This window comes from Muscardinus avellanarius (genome assembly GCF_963383645.1).
Source record: "Muscardinus avellanarius genome assembly, chromosome: 4".
Taxonomy (NCBI): domain Eukaryota; kingdom Metazoa; phylum Chordata; class Mammalia; order Rodentia; family Gliridae; genus Muscardinus; species Muscardinus avellanarius.
The window spans coordinates 132,411,024-132,428,172 of record NC_137789.1 but is presented as its reverse complement, the minus strand read 5'-3'; the positions used below and the strand labels follow the sequence as shown (position 1 = coordinate 132,428,172).

The window sequence follows — 17,149 nt, the reverse complement described above, 5'->3', positions numbered from 1 at the left end:
GCCTCTGGCCCATGGTGGGGAAAGGACTGCCCTGTGTTCAACTCTTTCCTTGTTTCATTCCTTCAGTGGCTCTGCAAAGCAGGTATTATTCACCTCCTTTTACAGATGAGGACATGGAGGCCCAGGGGGAACTTTTGCGGGCTCCCCAGCTAAGAAGGGAGACTGGAGTGCAGATCCAAGCCTGTTCCCACTGCAGTTGACTAAGGGTGAAGGCTGTTTTCCTTTACTTGTTTAGCCTAGATACTAAAATTTTACTTTATTTTTTGCTGTTCTAGGGATCTAACCCAGGGCTTCACATTGCTAGGCCAACGCTTTACATCCTCAGCCTACTGTAATTTGAGATCAAACTTTTTTGAAGTAAAAGAAAAAGTTTTACTTTTGAAATCATTTCAAGCCAGATACATTTTATCTGACCTAATGTTTGAAAACTCTCAGTGTTACTTAATATGTTTGTGGAACCTGAAGGTCATCAGACTCTTCAGAAACACCTGGGGTATTGTTAAAATTGCAGATTCGCAGTTCCCACCCAGATTTGCTGAATCGGATTCTCCGTGGTGATACCCAGGAAACCACAAAAGCATCCCATCGGGATTTTTAATCACACTAAAGTGTTTTGGATTTAGTTTCTTAAAGACTCTTCAAAACGTATAAATTCCATCTGAAGGGGTGAAAATGATATGTAGACAGTTTGAAAGAGTTGCTAACATTTATTTTGCTCGCTTTTAATATAAATAAAAATCAAATTGTCTTTTGAGTTGGATGCTGGCTTCTGACCGATGTGGACATGCTTGCTGGTGGGCTGTGGTTTCAACCGCTGTAATTAGTACAACTTTGATTCCTGGGAGGAAATATTTCCAAGGAATTTTTCATATTTGAAGCACATAGCCCCCTGACTTTTTCTAGTTGAGATTCCAGGATTAAGTCGACAGGATTTGGATTTCAGTATATTAGATTGTAATTCCAGAACTGCCATTTACTTGCTGTGTCAGCTCAGGCAAATTGGCCAGCCTTTTGAAGCTTAGGATTTTAAACCTATTTCATAGGAGTAGCAATTCCTACCTTAAAGTTTTGCTGGGAGTATTAAATGAGTTCAGGGACATCGTCTATAAGTTATCTGACATGCATTGGGAATTCAGTAAATGTTCTTCCTTTCTCGAGCTTTCTAGCCTTGTATTAAAAATGAATTAATTTTCAGCCAGGCATGCTGGCACACGCTTGTAATCCCAGCATTCGGGAGGCTGAGACAGGAGGATCGAGTTTGAGGACCACCTCAGCTACCTAGTGAGGCCCTCTGCAATTTAGTAAGACCCTGTTTCAAAATTAAGAATAAAATATAGGGCTGGGGGAGTAGCTCGGAGGTAGAATGCCCCTGGGTTCCATCTGCAGTACCGGGAAAAATTAATTTTCTTAGCTACATCACTGATGTGGTCATGTGGGATGGAGAATCTTTGAAGTCACAAAGAAAATTTTAAAACAAGTCCTTAAAAAATAGATTTAATGGGGTGGGGTGTGTATAGCTCAGCAGTAGAGGGCTTGACTAGCATGTGTGAGGCCTTGAAATTGTATCATTATTGCTATTTATTTATTTATTTTATAGTACTGGGGATTGAATCCAGGGCCTTTCTATCTCTGAGCTTTACCCCCAGCCCTTTTTTATTCTTTATTGTGAAAAAGTGTCTCACTAAGTTCATGAGGCTGACTGCAAACCCGTGATCCTCCTGTCTCAGCCTCCCAAGTATTGGAATTACAAGCATGTGCTTCCAGGTACAATTAATTTAGAATTATAATTTAGAACATTGTGATTAAATGAGTTATGTTTGAAATTTTGCCATTCATTCTACCAAAAAAAAAAAAGTTCAAAAAGGGTATTTTCTATTATGTCTTTTTTTTTTTTTTTTTTGGTGGTACTGGGGGATTAAACCCAGGGGATTTTATCTCTAAGCTATACCCCAGCCTTTATTTTTATTTTTTTTATTTATTTATTTATTTTTTTTCTTTTTTTCATATTTATTTTTAATTGGTGCACTGTATTCATACATCATAGTGGGATACAAACTTTTGTAGACATACATGCACACATCGTCCAGTCAGCCCCCACCCGATCCCCACCCCGTTCTCTCCCTATCCCCCCCTCCTATGCTTGGCTTAGTAGATGACATCTAGTATTATAGCAATTTATCCAAAATTAAAAATGATAATCTCACATAACAGTTTCATTTGTCTGATACCAAGCTTTTGATGACTTATAGATAACATTTCAATATTTCTTTTTGCTTTCTTTCTTACCAGAGAATCTATTTTTTTCTATTTTTTAGGTGAAACTATCATATATTTATATATTTATTTTTCAGAAAAAAAATCTATCCTAATATGGAATATGGACTCTAGGTACCCACATCGATCTTGAAAAAGAACAAAGCTAGAAGATATATATTTTCTGATTTCAAACCATATAAAGCTACAATAATTGAAACAGTGTAGTACTATTCTAAAGGCAGATATATAAACCATTGGAGTTAAATAAAAGCCTAGACCTAAATTCTTCCCTATATTGTCGTTATTTTTGACAAGGTTTCCACGAACATTTGGTGGTAGAAATAATAATCTTTTAACTAAATATTGTTGAAACATAATAATTACATGGAAAAGAATAAAATTGGACCCTTACCTAATCCCATATACAAATATTAACTCAAAATAGATAAAAGACCTAAATATAAATCTTAAGACTATAAACTTTTAGGAGAAAATCTGGGTCATAAAACCTCACAACATTGAACTTGGCAGTGATTTCTTGGTTATGATTTCAATGGCACAGGCAACAGAAGAGTATACAAACTCCCTAAAAAATAAAAAACATATTGTATATCCAAAGACAATGTAAACAGAGTTAACAGTTACTAATAGAATGGGATAAAATATTTCCAAATGCTATATCTGAAGGTATATTAATATTCCAACTAGAAATCCTAAAAATTAACAACAATAAAGGCAAACAATACCCTTTAGAGATAGGTAACAGACTAACATAAATAATGAATCTCCACAGATAACCAATCTTAGTTGTCTGTTGGATGGAAAATCTTGTTTCTCTAGTTCTGATGTGTGTTACCTATTTCTTCTTTGTAGTTAATCTCTTTGAGTATTTTCTCTAGTGCTGGTTTTGAAGACATAAATTCCTTCAGTTTCTGTTTGTCATGGAAGCTTCTTATTTCTCCATCTAATTTGATAGAAAGTTTTGCTGGGTAGGAAATTTTTGGCTGGAAGTTGTTTTCTTTCAAAATTGGGAATATGTTACTCCAAGCCCTTCTGGCTCTCATAACTTGGTTTGGGCCCAGCCTTTATTTTTATATGAAAGGGCCTTGCTAGGTTGATAAGAGTCTCATACTTGCTGAGGCTGCCCTCTAACCTTTGAACCTGCAGCCCTTCTTTCTCAGCCTTCCAAGTATTGGAGGCAAAGGCGTGTGCCACCAAGCGGGGCTACCATTTATGTCTTCTAAAACTGTGTTTTGAATATCACATGTACAGAAAATGACAATAATACAAAAAGTATCTTGTCTGTCCTTTACGTTAAATCACCAGTGCTTAGCGTTCTGCTGTTTTGTTTTCAGCCTTTCCCCCTCTCTCTAGTTTCTGTTCAGTTTAGTTTTTCTCTTGGTAGCAGGCTTCAGCGTGTGTTTGTGGTGTTGGGGATCAAGTCCAGGCCCCCACACAGGCTAGGCTCACTCTGTGTATATTTCCTACAAACATGGATATTCTCTTACACGTCCACAATAGAATCATCATTTCAGAAAAATCGAAGCTTAATCTAATTGTGTGTCTAACCTATAGCCTATCATTCCAGTTTCTTTTTCTTTCCTTCTCTTTTCTTCAGTGCTAGGGAATTGAACCCAGGGCCCCACGTGTGGGAGGTGAGAACTCTAGTTACAGCCCAGGTGTTTTTTTTTTTTTAATCTTTTGTGTATATATAGTACTAGGGATTGAACCCAGAGTCATTCTACCTCCAAGCTATACTCCTAGCCTTGTTTATTTATTTTATTTTTTATTTGTTTAAGTTTTTTGCGGTACTGGGGATGCAGCCCAGGCCCATTGTACCTCCGAGCTACATACCCAGCCCTATTTTTTAGCCTTTTTATTTTTGAAACGGGGTCTCACTGAGTTGCAGAGGGCCTCACTAAGTAGCTGAGGCTGTCCGCGAACCACGATCCTCCCGTCTTAGCCTCCCGAATGCTGGGATTACAAGTGTGTGCCACCATGCCTAGCATTATTTAATTTTATTTTTTTTTTGTTTGTTTGTTTTGTTTTTTGGTGGTACTGGGGTTCCTGGAAGCCCTTCTACCTCCGGGCTACACTCCCAGACCTATTTTTACATTTTTGTTTGGGAACAGGGTCTCCTAAGCCAGCGCGCGCGGCTGGCTTCGAACCTGCGTGATCCTCCTGTCTCTGCCTCCCAAGCGCGGGGATTACAAGCGTGCGCCACCACGCCCGGCTCATTATTTAATTTTAAATCAGGGTCTCGGTAATTTGTTGAGACTGGCCTCAAACCTACAATCCTTCTCTCTCGGCCTCCAAGTACCAGGATTATAGGTGTAAGCCACCACGCCTGGCTTCCTCAGCCCTTTTTATTTTATTTTGAGATAGGGTCTTGCTAAGTTTCCCAGGCTGCTTTCATGTTTGTAATCCTCCCTCCTCAGCCTCTGAATAGCTGGGATTGCAGCCATGCACCAGCATTTCTGGCTCCTTTTTCATCAATTTTCCCAGTAGTGTCTCTTGAAGCAATTTTTTTTCTCTAAATCAGGATCCAAGACAACCACACATTGCATTTAGTTGTCATCTCCTTAGTCATGTTTAGTAGTTGCTAACTTCTTCAGGGATTTGAAGAACACAAATCCTCAGTTTAAGTTTGATGTTTTCTCAAGGTTCCTTTTAAATTATACACATGTGTGACCAGGATGGTGCCTAAAGGATACTGTATTACTTCAAGACAAGACATTTTGGAAGCACATGATATGAATTTGCCCAGTCACGGTCATACTAGTTTTGATTATTGGGTCATAGTTCATTCCATTTCTCTATTTTTCATTTTTATAATTAATGCATAATTTGTAGTAAGTAACTCAGAACTATTCAGATATCCTGATCATCATCCAGCCCCACCAGTAACACCAGAATCATCTATTCATGGTTTTACCTAAACCTAAGTTTATTCTGATGGTTGCAAAATGGATTTTTTAAAAAACTCCATTATTTATTCTATTATTTATGAGTTTACCTATCTTAAAGAGTTCTCCCCTATTTATTTATGCACTCATGTATTATGAGTATGCGCTCATGGATTCTTATTTTATTCAGTGGATTATAATCCATCACTGTGCTTACTCACTTCCCACAGGAATCCCTTGCTTTTTTTCCCACATGTTTCAGACTCTTCTATAAACTTTTCTTGCCCTAGCCCTGGTGGAGTTAGCCATTTCTCCAAATAATTCTACTTCCTTTTAGTGAAAAAAGATTTTAGAAGCCAAAATCTGAGTTGCATTCTTTTTTAAAAATTCTAAATCCGTAGCAAAGGGACAGCAGAAAAGATTTTTGGAGAATAAACTCTAATGAAAGGCTGGCTTTCCATAGTAGTTTGGCAATTGTGTTTTTGCTTCTCGTAATCATACTCAGACTTAATACTATATTTACCCGCCAAATCTGTGATTGTTTAAGTGGGTCTTAAGGAATCTGAAGGAAAACAAGCAGAGATTGCTTACTTTTCCTTTTTTTTCAGTTGTTTAGTATTTCAAATTCAGTTTAAATGAACAAATGCTGTCTCACCTTAAGTCTCTCATCTGTCATCCTAACAGGTAATCATAAGCGCTGGTGACAAAGTACATATTTTTCATTTTTAGAACCATTCAGTCTAGTTCTGCAAAGCTTCTTTCAATTGAAAACACCATTAAAGAACCTCAGGTAGATACTATTTTGTATCCATTTTCTTAGTTCTGTTAAGTTCTGCAGTCTGCTCTGAGTCTTGATAAAGATTTTGAGAGGGAGACTAAAGCTTTTTACTTATCTAACTATATGCTAATGGTGGTTCACCACCCAGTGAGGGGTAAATCACAGGCCCAACAATGACCCATCTCAGGTGATGATTCCTAATTCTTCCCCCTGGCAAGTTGGCACGATGTGTCCTCATAATATTCTTCCTAGTGTGCTATGTCGGTGTTTTTAATTCTCCAGCTTTGTTTCTGCGGCTGAGATCATGGAATAGGTTTTAGAGCTGATTGAGTGGAAACAGTTGTCAGTAAGGCCCATGACCCTTTCAACCTTTCGGAGAGCTCTAAGGTACTGATTGGGCCTCTGAAAGTGAGCCAGCTCCGTTTCAGGCTGAAGTCTCAAATGGTATTGCAGGGACAGGAGCATTTTCTCCAGGGGCGGCTTGCTAGCTCTCCATCTCTCTTTGTTTCACACTGATGGGTTCTGTGGTGGGCAGACCACAGGGAGACCTTTGGCTCTCAAGGGATGCATCTCTCCAGAGTCTTGCTTCTTCACACCAGAGCTGCTGACTGGCTCTCCTTTTCCCTCTAGAAATGACGCTCCTCTCCTCCCAGTCTTCATCTCTGGTGGCCCCTTCTGGGTCAGTGTCCACTGAAAACCCAGAGCAGAGGATGCTGGAAAAGAGAGCCAAGGTGGTGGAAGAACTTCTTCAGACGGAGAGAGACTACATCCGGGATCTGGAGATGTGCATTGAGCGGATCATGGTGCCCCTGCAGCAGGCACAGGTGGGGACCGTGCGAGACATCAGCGTGACCTTGACTGCAGTCCTGGACTCAAGCATTAGGGCGTGGGGCTCCCACAGAGACTTACTGGGTCTGACGTAAAGCCTGCGGCTGCTATTCCACTGTACTTACAGACTGAATTGGTTCCATAGACCTTCCTTTTTTGTATGTGTGTGCATGGGTGGTGCTAGGGATGGAACCCAGGGGCATTCTACCTCTGAGCTACATCTTCAGCTCTATTTTATTTTTTATTTTGAAACAGCTCTCACTAAGTTGCTGAGGGTCTTGATTTGTTGCTGAGGCTGGCTGGAACCTGTAATTTTCCTGTCTCAGCCTCCCAAGTACTGGGATTATAGGCGTGCGCCACCACACCTGGCTTTATTTTTTAGTTTTAAACTGGGTCTCGGTGAGTTGCTGAGGGCCTCGCTAAATTGCCAAGACTGGAGGCTGTCCTTGAACCTGTGATCCTCGTGTCTCAACCTCCCAAGTACTGTGATTGCAAGTGTGTGCCACCACACCTGGTTCCATAGACACTTTACTATGGTGGTATTGGGAGGAGAAGAGAGTAATTTGTGTTAGCTTTCCATTGCTGGGACAGAATACCTGAGATCATTTATTAATTAATTAATTTTGTGGCATTTTGGGTAATGGAACCCAGGGGCATTCTACCTCTGCGCTGTTCCCCTAGCCCTATTTTATTCTTTTTTTTTTTTTTTTTTTTTTTTTTTTTGTGTGTGTGTGTGTGTGTGTGTGTGTGTGTGTGTGTGTGTGTGTGCTGGAGATGGAATGCAGAGGCTTTCTTCCTTCAGGCTATACTCCCAGAGCTATTTTCTATTTTATTTGGAAACAGGGGCTCACTAAGTTGCTGAGAGCCTCACTAAGTAGCTGAGGCTGGCTTCAAACCTGTGCAATCCTCCTGTGTCAGCCTCCCAAGCGTGGGGATTACAAGGGTACGCCACCAGGCCCCGCTATTCTTTTGTTTTGAAGCAGGGCCTCACTAAGTAGCAGAGGCTGGCCACAAACCTGTGATCCTCCTGCAACGGGCTGGTTCCATTGCTTTGGGGCCTGTGTTGAGGCAGAATATCAGAGTGGGGAGACATGGCAGAACAAAGCGGCTCCCCTCATGGTACCAGGACACGCAGAGCCTGAGTAGGGGCCGGCATCTCAGAATCCCTTTCAGTGTCACGCCCCAGTGACCAATCTTCTACTAGGCTTCATCTCTGAACAGGTTTCACCACATCCCAGTAACGCCACAGACTGGCAACCAGTTCTTTAACACCTGGGCCTTTTTTGGGAACGCTCCAGATCCAACTATAACATAACTGGTTCAGGGACAAAGGGCAACACTAAAAGGTTGGGTGTCTCTATTTTAGAAGCCTGGTGAAGTGAAGGCGAAATGACCTTGGGCAATTTTTGTGTAATCCTTGAAAGATGTTAACTATGTGTCGTTAACTTCATTTTCTATGCTTTGTTTCCCTTTCTCAGGTACCAAATGTTGATTTTGAAGGACTCTTTGGAAATATACAGATGGTGATTAAGGTCTCAAAGCAATTATTGGCTGCTCTGGAAGTCAGCGATGCTGTAGGTATGAGCTCCCTGGACTCCTGCGTTGTTTCAGTGGTGGAGGGCGGCCTTCTAGTGCCCAGTGGTTATGCTAGGAAATGATATTGTAGTCACTTAGCTCAGAGCTTATTAGACCCTGCTTCTCCCTTTACCTCAGCCTGCTTTGAGATGGTAAAGCATGGTAGCAAGAGAAGTTTTATTTATTTTTTTATTGTTTTTGTGGTACTGGGGGTGGAACCCAGGGGCTTTTCTACCTCCAGGCTATACTCCCAGACCTATTTTATACTTTATTTGGAAACAGGGTCTCACTAAGTTCCTGAGGCCCTCACTCAGTAGCTGAGGCTGGCTTTGAACTTGTGTGATCCTCCTATCTCAGCCTCCCAAGCGCTGGGATGACAAGCGTGCGCCACCACACCCGGCTAGCACACGCCTATCATCCCAGTACTTGGGAGGCTGAGACAGGAGGATCACAGATTGGTGGCCAGCCTCAGCAACTTAGGCCTTCAGCAATTTAGTGAAACCTTGTTTCAAAATTAAAATTAAAATAGGACTAGGGGTATAGTTCAAGGTAGAATTCCCTTGGGTTCAATCTCTAGTACCAAACAAAAAGAATTACCTGGAAACTTGGCAGCTTGAAACAGCGAGCGTGTCTGTGGGCCCTGGTGTCTGGACCTGAAGTGGCTTAGCTGCACGGCTCTGGCTCAGAGTGTGTGGTGAAGTTGGACTCAAGCAGTGGGCCTGTCTTGCTGTCACCTGGGACTCGGATCCATTTCCAAGACCATTCACTCAGCTCTTTGCCATGCGAGCCTCGCCATGGATGAGTTGTGAGTCACCCAGCATGAGCCAAGGGCAAGAGAACCTGGGACATGAGCCGCAGGGTCTTCTGTGCCCTGATCTAGGAACGAGACACCATCATTCTGCCATACTTTTTTTTTTTGGTGGTGCTGAGGATTGAACCCAGGTACATTCTATTGCTGAGCTATACTCTCAGCCCTGTGCATTTTTGTTTTGAAACAGAGTCTCCCTAGGTTGCTGAGAGTCTGGCTATATGGTTGAGGCTGTCCTTGAACCTGAGGTCCTCGTGTCTCAGGGATTGCATGTGTGTGCCACCACTCCTGACTCTCCGTACTCTCTTGGGGGGCACTCCTGTTACTTTGCTATTGTACTGGGATCACAGCTATAAGAGGCCAATATAGTTCTAGCCGTCCAGCTGCACACAGGACAACATGTGTGTCATGAAGGGCAAAAAAAAAGTAGCCCATGTGTTGTTTTAGAGTTTGCACCCCTTTCCCAGAGCTCCCCATCCAGTTTCTTGCTGCAAATATCTTGAAATTTCAGTTAACACTCAAATAGTAAAGAATGTTATACCAGTTTCTTATATTACTTATACTGCGAGAGTATGGTGATTTTCAAGCTCATTACTACATTTTGTTATTTAATGCTTTATCAAAAAGTATACATGTTATGATATCATAGATTAGGGCTTTTAAACATTAATACAGTACAATAAATTGCACTCATAGTCTCATGTTTTTGAAATATACACAAAGAAAACATTAGGAACCACTACTGTAGAAGGATTTCTTTGTTCTCATGCAGCTTTTCCTCTATATTGGAGAGCAAGGGGGCCTTATGGGGTTCTCATAATATGCCACATGGAGGGTGCTTGCACATGCCTTACGGTGCCTACACAGAAAGGGCTGGAGGCTGTTTCAGGAAGCAGGAGTGTGTGTGTGTGTGTGTGTGTGTGTGTGTGTGTGTGTGTGTGTGTGTGCTGAATAATAAATGCATAGATGATGTGGCTCTCTAAATTCTGCTTTAGATGATTCCAACCTTAAGCTATTACATGGAAAATTATAAATTTGATGGAGGATATTCTTATTATTTCTAGCAATAGGATTTAGCCAGTGTTAAAGTTTGGTGGTGTTCTTTAGAAAGTTACTGATGTTACTCTATGTCTCTGTGTACTCCAAAGGACCCGTATTTCTTGATCACCGGGACGAGCTGGAGGGAACATACAAGGTTTACTGCCAGAATCATGACGAGGCCATTTCACTGCTGGAAATCTACGAGAAAGATGAGAAGATCCAGAAGCATCTCCAGGACTCCTTGGCGGATCTTAAGTAGGCATTTGGACTGCTTCGCTTTCCTCACGGCTCCTTAGTTCTGCCGTTATCAGGCATCCTGTCTTTATGTCTTGCCTTTTCATTATATCTGTGTGTCTTATTTGAAGCATAAATTATTTATGAGCCAGGCATGGTGGTGCACGCTTGTAATCCCAGTGTGTGGGAGGCTGAGACAGGAGGGTCCCAGGGTCACCGCCAGCCTCAGCTGTTTAGTGAGGCCCTCTGCAACTTAGTGAGACTCTATTTCAAAAAAATAAAAGAATAACTTTTTAAATTTAATTTGGATTCAAATCATTCGTATCTATACAGATAAAGTGTTAAATTAGCATATTTAGGTAAGAAGCACCCAAGAATTAGAATGCATACCTAGCATGCATGAGGCCCTGGTTTCAATCACCAGTACTACTGCTGCTACTACTACTACTAGTAATAATAATAATAATAATAACAACAATAATAATAATAATGATGATGATGATGATGGAAGCAGTAGCAGCAGCAAGAAGACCAAGTATAATTATTCTTGACCATTAGGTAAGATTCTCCAGGGAATCAAGCTATAAAGATGTAATGTATGAATAAGTAGATCTAAGTTAGAGGTTTACTAACTTTTTAGTAGACTAGATATGTGACTAGAGGTCTTCATAACTTTTTTTATCACATGGAATTTTTGCCTACTGAATAGGTATATTCCAAGAAGAATGAGAAAATCAGTATCTCTCTAATAAGTCTTTTTTCTCTCTCATGCTTCCTGACCTATAGGAGCCTGTACAATGAATGGTAAGTTCCCTTCCTACTTGATATATGAGCTCATTCAGTGGATTTTTCCCAGCCCTTAAAAGGCTGACTTTGCCTGGTATGAAGGGGCTTGCCTCTTGGGAGGCTGAGACAGGTGGATCGCAGGTTTAAGGCTAACCTCAGCAATTATTGAGGCCCTCAGCAACTAGGCAAGACTCTGTTTTTGTTAAAAAATATATAGAGAGAGTTGAGGGTGTAGCTAAGGGTAGAATGCCCTTGGGTTGAATATCCAGTACCATACACATAAGACCGACTTTATTTTCTTATTTTATAGATAGAAACCTAGAAAGTAGATTTACCTTGCCATATTTTTTTCCATAGCACTCACCATCAGGTGATACAGTGTATTTTTTGGTTTGTTTGTTTATTGCCTGTTTTCTCCCACCAGGGCAGGGACATTTTTGGTCACTATTAAATCCCCAGCACCTAGAACAGCACCTGATATTTATAAGGTGCCCAGGAAATAGTCATGCACTGCCCAAGAGCTGTTCTATTAACTAGACACCGTCTTCAGTGGTGGGCTCACAAGATTACATCACTTAGGACACTATAGGTGTCTTGGTGTGTATGAATACACCCTGAGAATGTTTGCACAACGACAAAATCACCTAACAGTGCATTTCCCAGGATGTGGTCCAGTCATTCTGTGACTCGTGACTCTTATTTGTTGAATGAATGAAACTGGAAAACAAGGTAAAAGAACAGGATCATAGTTAGGAATAAAGAGAATTCAGTGACGTGGTATTGTTTTGACTAATGCCTTTTTTGCCTTCTCTTACAGGGGTTGCACCAATTATATTAATCTGGGCTCCTTCCTCATCAAGCCAGTACAGAGAGTAATGCGTTACCCACTGCTGCTAATGGAGTTGCTGAATTCCACCCCGGAATCCCACCCAGACAAAGTGCCTTTAACCAGTGCGGTCCTTGCTGTCAAGGAAATCAACGTTAACATCAATGAATACAAACGCCGAAAGGACCTGGGTAAGAACGGCACCATCACTGAAATAGAGGTGGGCCCTGGGACAATGCTTTTTTTCTCAAAAAAAATTACTTCACCAGAGTTGGACAATGCTGGCAGTAGGTTTAATAATAGGTCCGTGATAAAGAAATGGTAGTAGAGTTTGAGGCAAATATAATATTGAAGAAAAAAAACGTAGTAACAATAACAGCACCACTAGAGGACACCGGAAGTAAGTCATCCACGATAAAGCAATAAGCATTACAGAAGTAAGGATCTTTCCCAAGAGACATGAAGGCGGGTAGGGAGGGTTGAGCAGGAGGCTCTGCTCACATAGATGCTGCCTCCGCTTCCTGGGCTCAGCCCGTTCAACCCGAGCCCACCTAATTGTGGGTCTTACTGCCTTTTCTAAAGTTAGAGCCTTTTGTCTTCTTTTAGTAAAGCTCAGCTGCCCATCTCCTTGGTCCCCTCATTCCTGCCTGCACCAGTGACCTGCTGTGAGCCCCTTACATCCCCTCCTGACCATCAGCGACCAGACACCCACTCCTGCTAGATAACATGGAATAAACTGGACCATCTTTTTCTCTTCCATCAAATCCCTTATTGAAGTCCTAACTTGAACACTTGTCAAGCATAGCATGGTGATTATGCTGCATTGACTTAACTCTATTCTCAAAAATTCTGTATAATCTGTTCACCTGTCTGTCCACATTTTACCTATAGTTTTCTAAAGTTGTTCTGCCTTCTACTTTAATCATTTATCCACATGCATATGTAATGTTGATGGCTTTTAGCGTTCTCTGCCATGGAGCCCTTCCTCCTGGTTCTATTTCCTGGTATAACATATCTTTACCTTCTACTACAACCAAGTGTCCTTCCTGCTGCCATCTCCTCTTCTCCCTGAGGCTCGCCTGCTTTTATCTGTGGATTTTTCTGTAGATTGTGCCTAACATACCACACGATTAATCAGATAACTAATGTACAGCATTTAACTTTGTGAGAACTTTGGGTATGAAGAGCTCATTTGTATACATGACTATTGTAAATGATTCTTACAGGGCTTGAAAGTATTTCTACATTTCTATATTTTATTGAAGAAAAGGAGGCTCAAAAAAGTAAAATGATCTCTTTATGTCCTTACCTTAATGAGGAGAAGTGAGAGGTGGGCTTTCCTCAGATTTCCCAGTCTTTGGTTCTTTCCCTAACTTCTGCAGCCTTTCCTCCTTTCCTCTAACCCCTCCCAGTTGCCCAAGCCCCTCTCTGCGGTTCTTGAGGTATTATATATGTTCATAAATGATTATTTGGATTAATATTTTGCCTGCACAGTTGTAAGCTCATTGAAGACAAGCGCTGTCTGTGGTTTGGGTTGATCTCTTTCATATTCAGTTTTGGACAGTATATTTTCAAGTTGTTAGGCTCATTTAATTCAGGGGCAGGAAAGAATGCTTTTTTTAACTGACCACCCCCGCTCCCTCCCTAGTGCTCAAGTACCGTAAGGCTGATGAAGATAGCCTTATGGAGAAAATTTCCAAACTGAACATCCACTCCATCATCAAGAAGTCCAACCGAGTCAGCAGTCACCTGAAGCACCTCACCGGCTTCGCTCCGCAGGTGAGAGCCCGCCCCTGCAGGCCAGCGCGTGGCTGAGCTGTGCAGGGCTCCGCGGGCAGCCTGCCTCCTACTTCATGCCTCCAGTCTTGTTGGCTGGTAGAAACAGCCCTGCAGCTACGGGCCATGTGAACGCACCCACCCGGCCCTCCATCTGTGCCTTGGTGAGCTGCTTGGAATTCATGCAAAGGCAAATTAGGAGGCCAGATCCGTCAACATGTAATCATGATTGTGGTTTTCAACACCTCTAAGAAGCATAAAATCTATGTGGGGAGACAGGTCTAAAGTTGTAGCTGGGAGGGATGTTGGAGATCCCCTCGTGGATGCCTCATGTTACAAATAAGGAGACATAAAGGTAGGAGGTGGAGTGACCCCAAAGCAGGTTAGCAACAGTGTAATTGGACCTGGAGTCTCCAGACTTGATTCCTGATAGCAATTATTGGAAAACACAATCCATCAAATGTTCACTGGCTAAGTTTTACACTTTGTTCTCGAAATGCTATAATACTTCAAAAAATATTTCAATGACAGCGAGTTTCTTGTTGGCCTGAGAGTTCCTCAGAACCTTAAAGGAAAAGAGGCAGGTTTGGCATAGGGAGAGCACAGGGCCTACCAAGCAGGGGACCTGGCCTAGGGAAAGCCCTGGGCCTCAGTGTGGCAGCACCAGGCAACCAAAGGGGACAGCCCACCCAGAGCAGAGGACTCATGTTAGGCACAGAGGGAAGACAGTTTGGAGCTGGGAGGCCCCCTGTGTGTGTTATAGGTCTTTCAAGCCACACACTGTGATTCAGAGAAACACGGAAGGCTTAAAATTTGAATGAAAAAAAAAAAACAATATACTTCTTAATATGCTCATAAATATATTAAAAGATAAATTCAAAAAAATTTTTGAATGAAAGATGTTCCTAAGAAAGATAAAATAATTTTGCCAACAAGGTAGCTTGAGAGTCCCAACTTGCTAATTGCCCTTACTTATTTTGAATAGATAAAAGATGAAGTATTTGAAGAAACAGAAAAGAACTTCCGAATGCAAGAAAGATTGATTAAATCTTTTATCCGAGATCTGTCTCTCTACCTCCAGCATATCCGGGTAAGTGTCAACATCGCTCTACTTGGAAAATTCTATTGGCTTTCCTAATCATCTGCCGTTCTGTCAAACGAAAGTTTTAAGTAATCTGGCCATAATGTACATTTTATTGGAATGCCTGTAGGCTGTTTAAAAGCTAGCCAGTGTTTAGAAGATCGGCGGTGTTAACTTTAGCACTTTCCTCTTTCTCTTTTAATCATTGCCCTCCTCACCACACACACCTTTTTCTACTGTCTTTTTTCTACTTCCCCTATAATCAGGTATGTAAGAAGTACTTGTCACAGTTCTTTTGAAGATCAAATACTGAACACAGAGAGAGAAGCTGTAGAGCAGGAAACTTGGGAAAGAATGAGCCCCGGGTGAGATGAGGGAGTGAGACTCGCCGATGGGGTGTGCCTTCTGATCACTTAGGCTTCAGTCTGTGAGGTTGCTAAATGCCAGGCCTCTAAAGTTGCTGGAACCAGGTAGCTCTGGGGAACCAGAGAAGGTAAGGGGATTGGCGGGCCTGGGTCTTTCCTTGCCTCAGGCAATGAGAACCAGAACTAGAGTCTACTGTATTCTTATCTCTAAATTATCTACTGACTTAATAGAATGATGCATTTATGCTACAATTTGGTTTTGACCACTACAGCAGAAATTGAGAACATGTGAGGCAGTTTTGTCACCAGCTTAAATAAAAAGCCCTGCCATATGATAAAATCAGGTAGATTGATAGCCATGGGGAACATAAACTGAGGTTCACAGACCATGGTAATGGATCTACACTGGCATATGGGCTGATATTTAGAGAAAAAATGGGAAACCACGTTTCACATTAGTTCCCTACTTGAGAAGAATTAGGAAAATTCCCCAATTTATTTTTATTTTTATTTATTTATTTTTTTGGTGGTACTGGGGTTCCTGGAAACACTTCTACCTCCGGGCTACACTCCCAGACCTATTTTTATACTTTTTTATTTGGAAACAGGGTCTCTTAAGCCAGCACGGCTGGCTTCGAACCTGCGCGATCCTCCTGTCTCTGCCTCCCAAGCGCAGGGATTACAAACGTGCGTCACCATGCCAGGCTGATCAGCTTTTATGTTTAGATAATATTTGTTTTAATATCTCCAGCTCATAAAATTGTTTCCCAACAATTTAAATACTTTACGAAAAGTACATTATATATTTCTACATTTGTCTTATTGCCATCACTTTAATGAATGCTGTGTTCCTAAATGTCATAATATTGCAGAGTATGTTTTTAGAAACTTGTTTATAAATTTATGAACCTATTAAAGTGTAAAACAACAAAAATAGAAAAAGTACTGGCTTTATATGTGCAAATATGGAACTTTAAAAGATCTGAAAAATATTATAAACAACCAAACCAATATATGAATCACTGATTGTGTTTGCTAAAGAATTTTGTTTTCTCTTGGAATATACCAGTGGAGTTTTTAGTACATTTAGATTTTTAATAGCAATATAATAAGCATTCCACAACCTTAAACTACAGAAGATAAAAGTCCAGCATTGTGCCAAGTAGCCAAAGAAAACAAGTGTGGGACTCATAGGCTGTCATGGTCGGTCAGGAGGCGTTGCCTGTGCAGACATATATCCAGCAGATGGTAACTGAGTCAGTGAGCACAACAGACAACCCTCTGCTTTCATGAAGCTCACATTTTATTGGGGATGGGGGAGAGAGGTGGGGATAATAAAGAAGCATTGGTAAGTTATACAGTATATGGGGAGTATTTTTTGCAGTGACCGAAAGCAGGGCGAGAACCACCAGGGGAGCCAAAGTCAGAGCAGGGAACAGACCTCCATGAGAGGAGACCGCCTGCGCTAAGACCAGAGGAGGGAGGGCACTGGTCCTCATCAGCCAGCAGGAATCATCTTGGTTCTGACTTAATGTTGATAAATTAAGTATGGGGCATAGAGAAACACCGGTTTTTCTGCAACTAAAGTCTCAGCCTTTCTCTGTGCCCCATAAATCACAGTTTATATGAGTAGCCTTATCTCAAAGCTGAAGTATTACAGCAGAGTTGCTATACAGGGCGGATGACGAAGGCTAGAAACTTCCATATGTTCTTACTCGCGCCTTTCTCTACTTGGCTCCAGGAATCGGCCTGTGTCAAAGTGGTGGCTGCCGTGAGCATGTGGGATCTGTGCATGGAGAGGGGACACCGTGACCTGGAGCAGTTCGAGAAGGTGCATCGCTACATCAGTGACCAGCTCTTTACAAATTTTGTAAGTGACTCTTTTTTTT

At 41.6% G+C, this 17,149-nt stretch overlaps 1 protein-coding gene across 5 annotated transcripts in view; it reads left to right on the top strand.

The window, feature by feature from the left end:
• The window catches only part of DNMBP (dynamin binding protein), a gene marked incomplete at both ends in the record, with an annotated part of 73,550 nt that overhangs the window by 45,518 nt on the left and 10,883 nt on the right, over nt 1-17,149 (top strand). For 2 of the 5 annotated variants that reach the window (XM_080695288.1, XM_080695291.1), the window contains 8 exons: nt 6,571-6,764; nt 8,247-8,346; nt 10,300-10,447; nt 11,213-11,230; nt 12,030-12,229; nt 13,687-13,817; nt 14,800-14,904; nt 17,002-17,130. In XM_080695288.1, coding sequence (XP_080551414.1) covers nt 6,571-6,764; nt 8,247-8,346; nt 10,300-10,447; nt 11,213-11,230; nt 12,030-12,229; nt 13,687-13,817; nt 14,800-14,904; nt 17,002-17,130 — 1,025 coding nt within the window. Of the gene's footprint in view, nt 1-6,570; nt 6,765-8,246; nt 8,407-10,299; nt 10,448-11,212; nt 11,231-12,029; nt 12,230-13,686; nt 13,818-14,799; nt 14,905-17,001; nt 17,131-17,149 lie in introns of all 5 variants that reach the window. The other 3 variants (XM_080695289.1, XM_080695287.1, XM_080695290.1) reach the window with 3 other exon arrangements.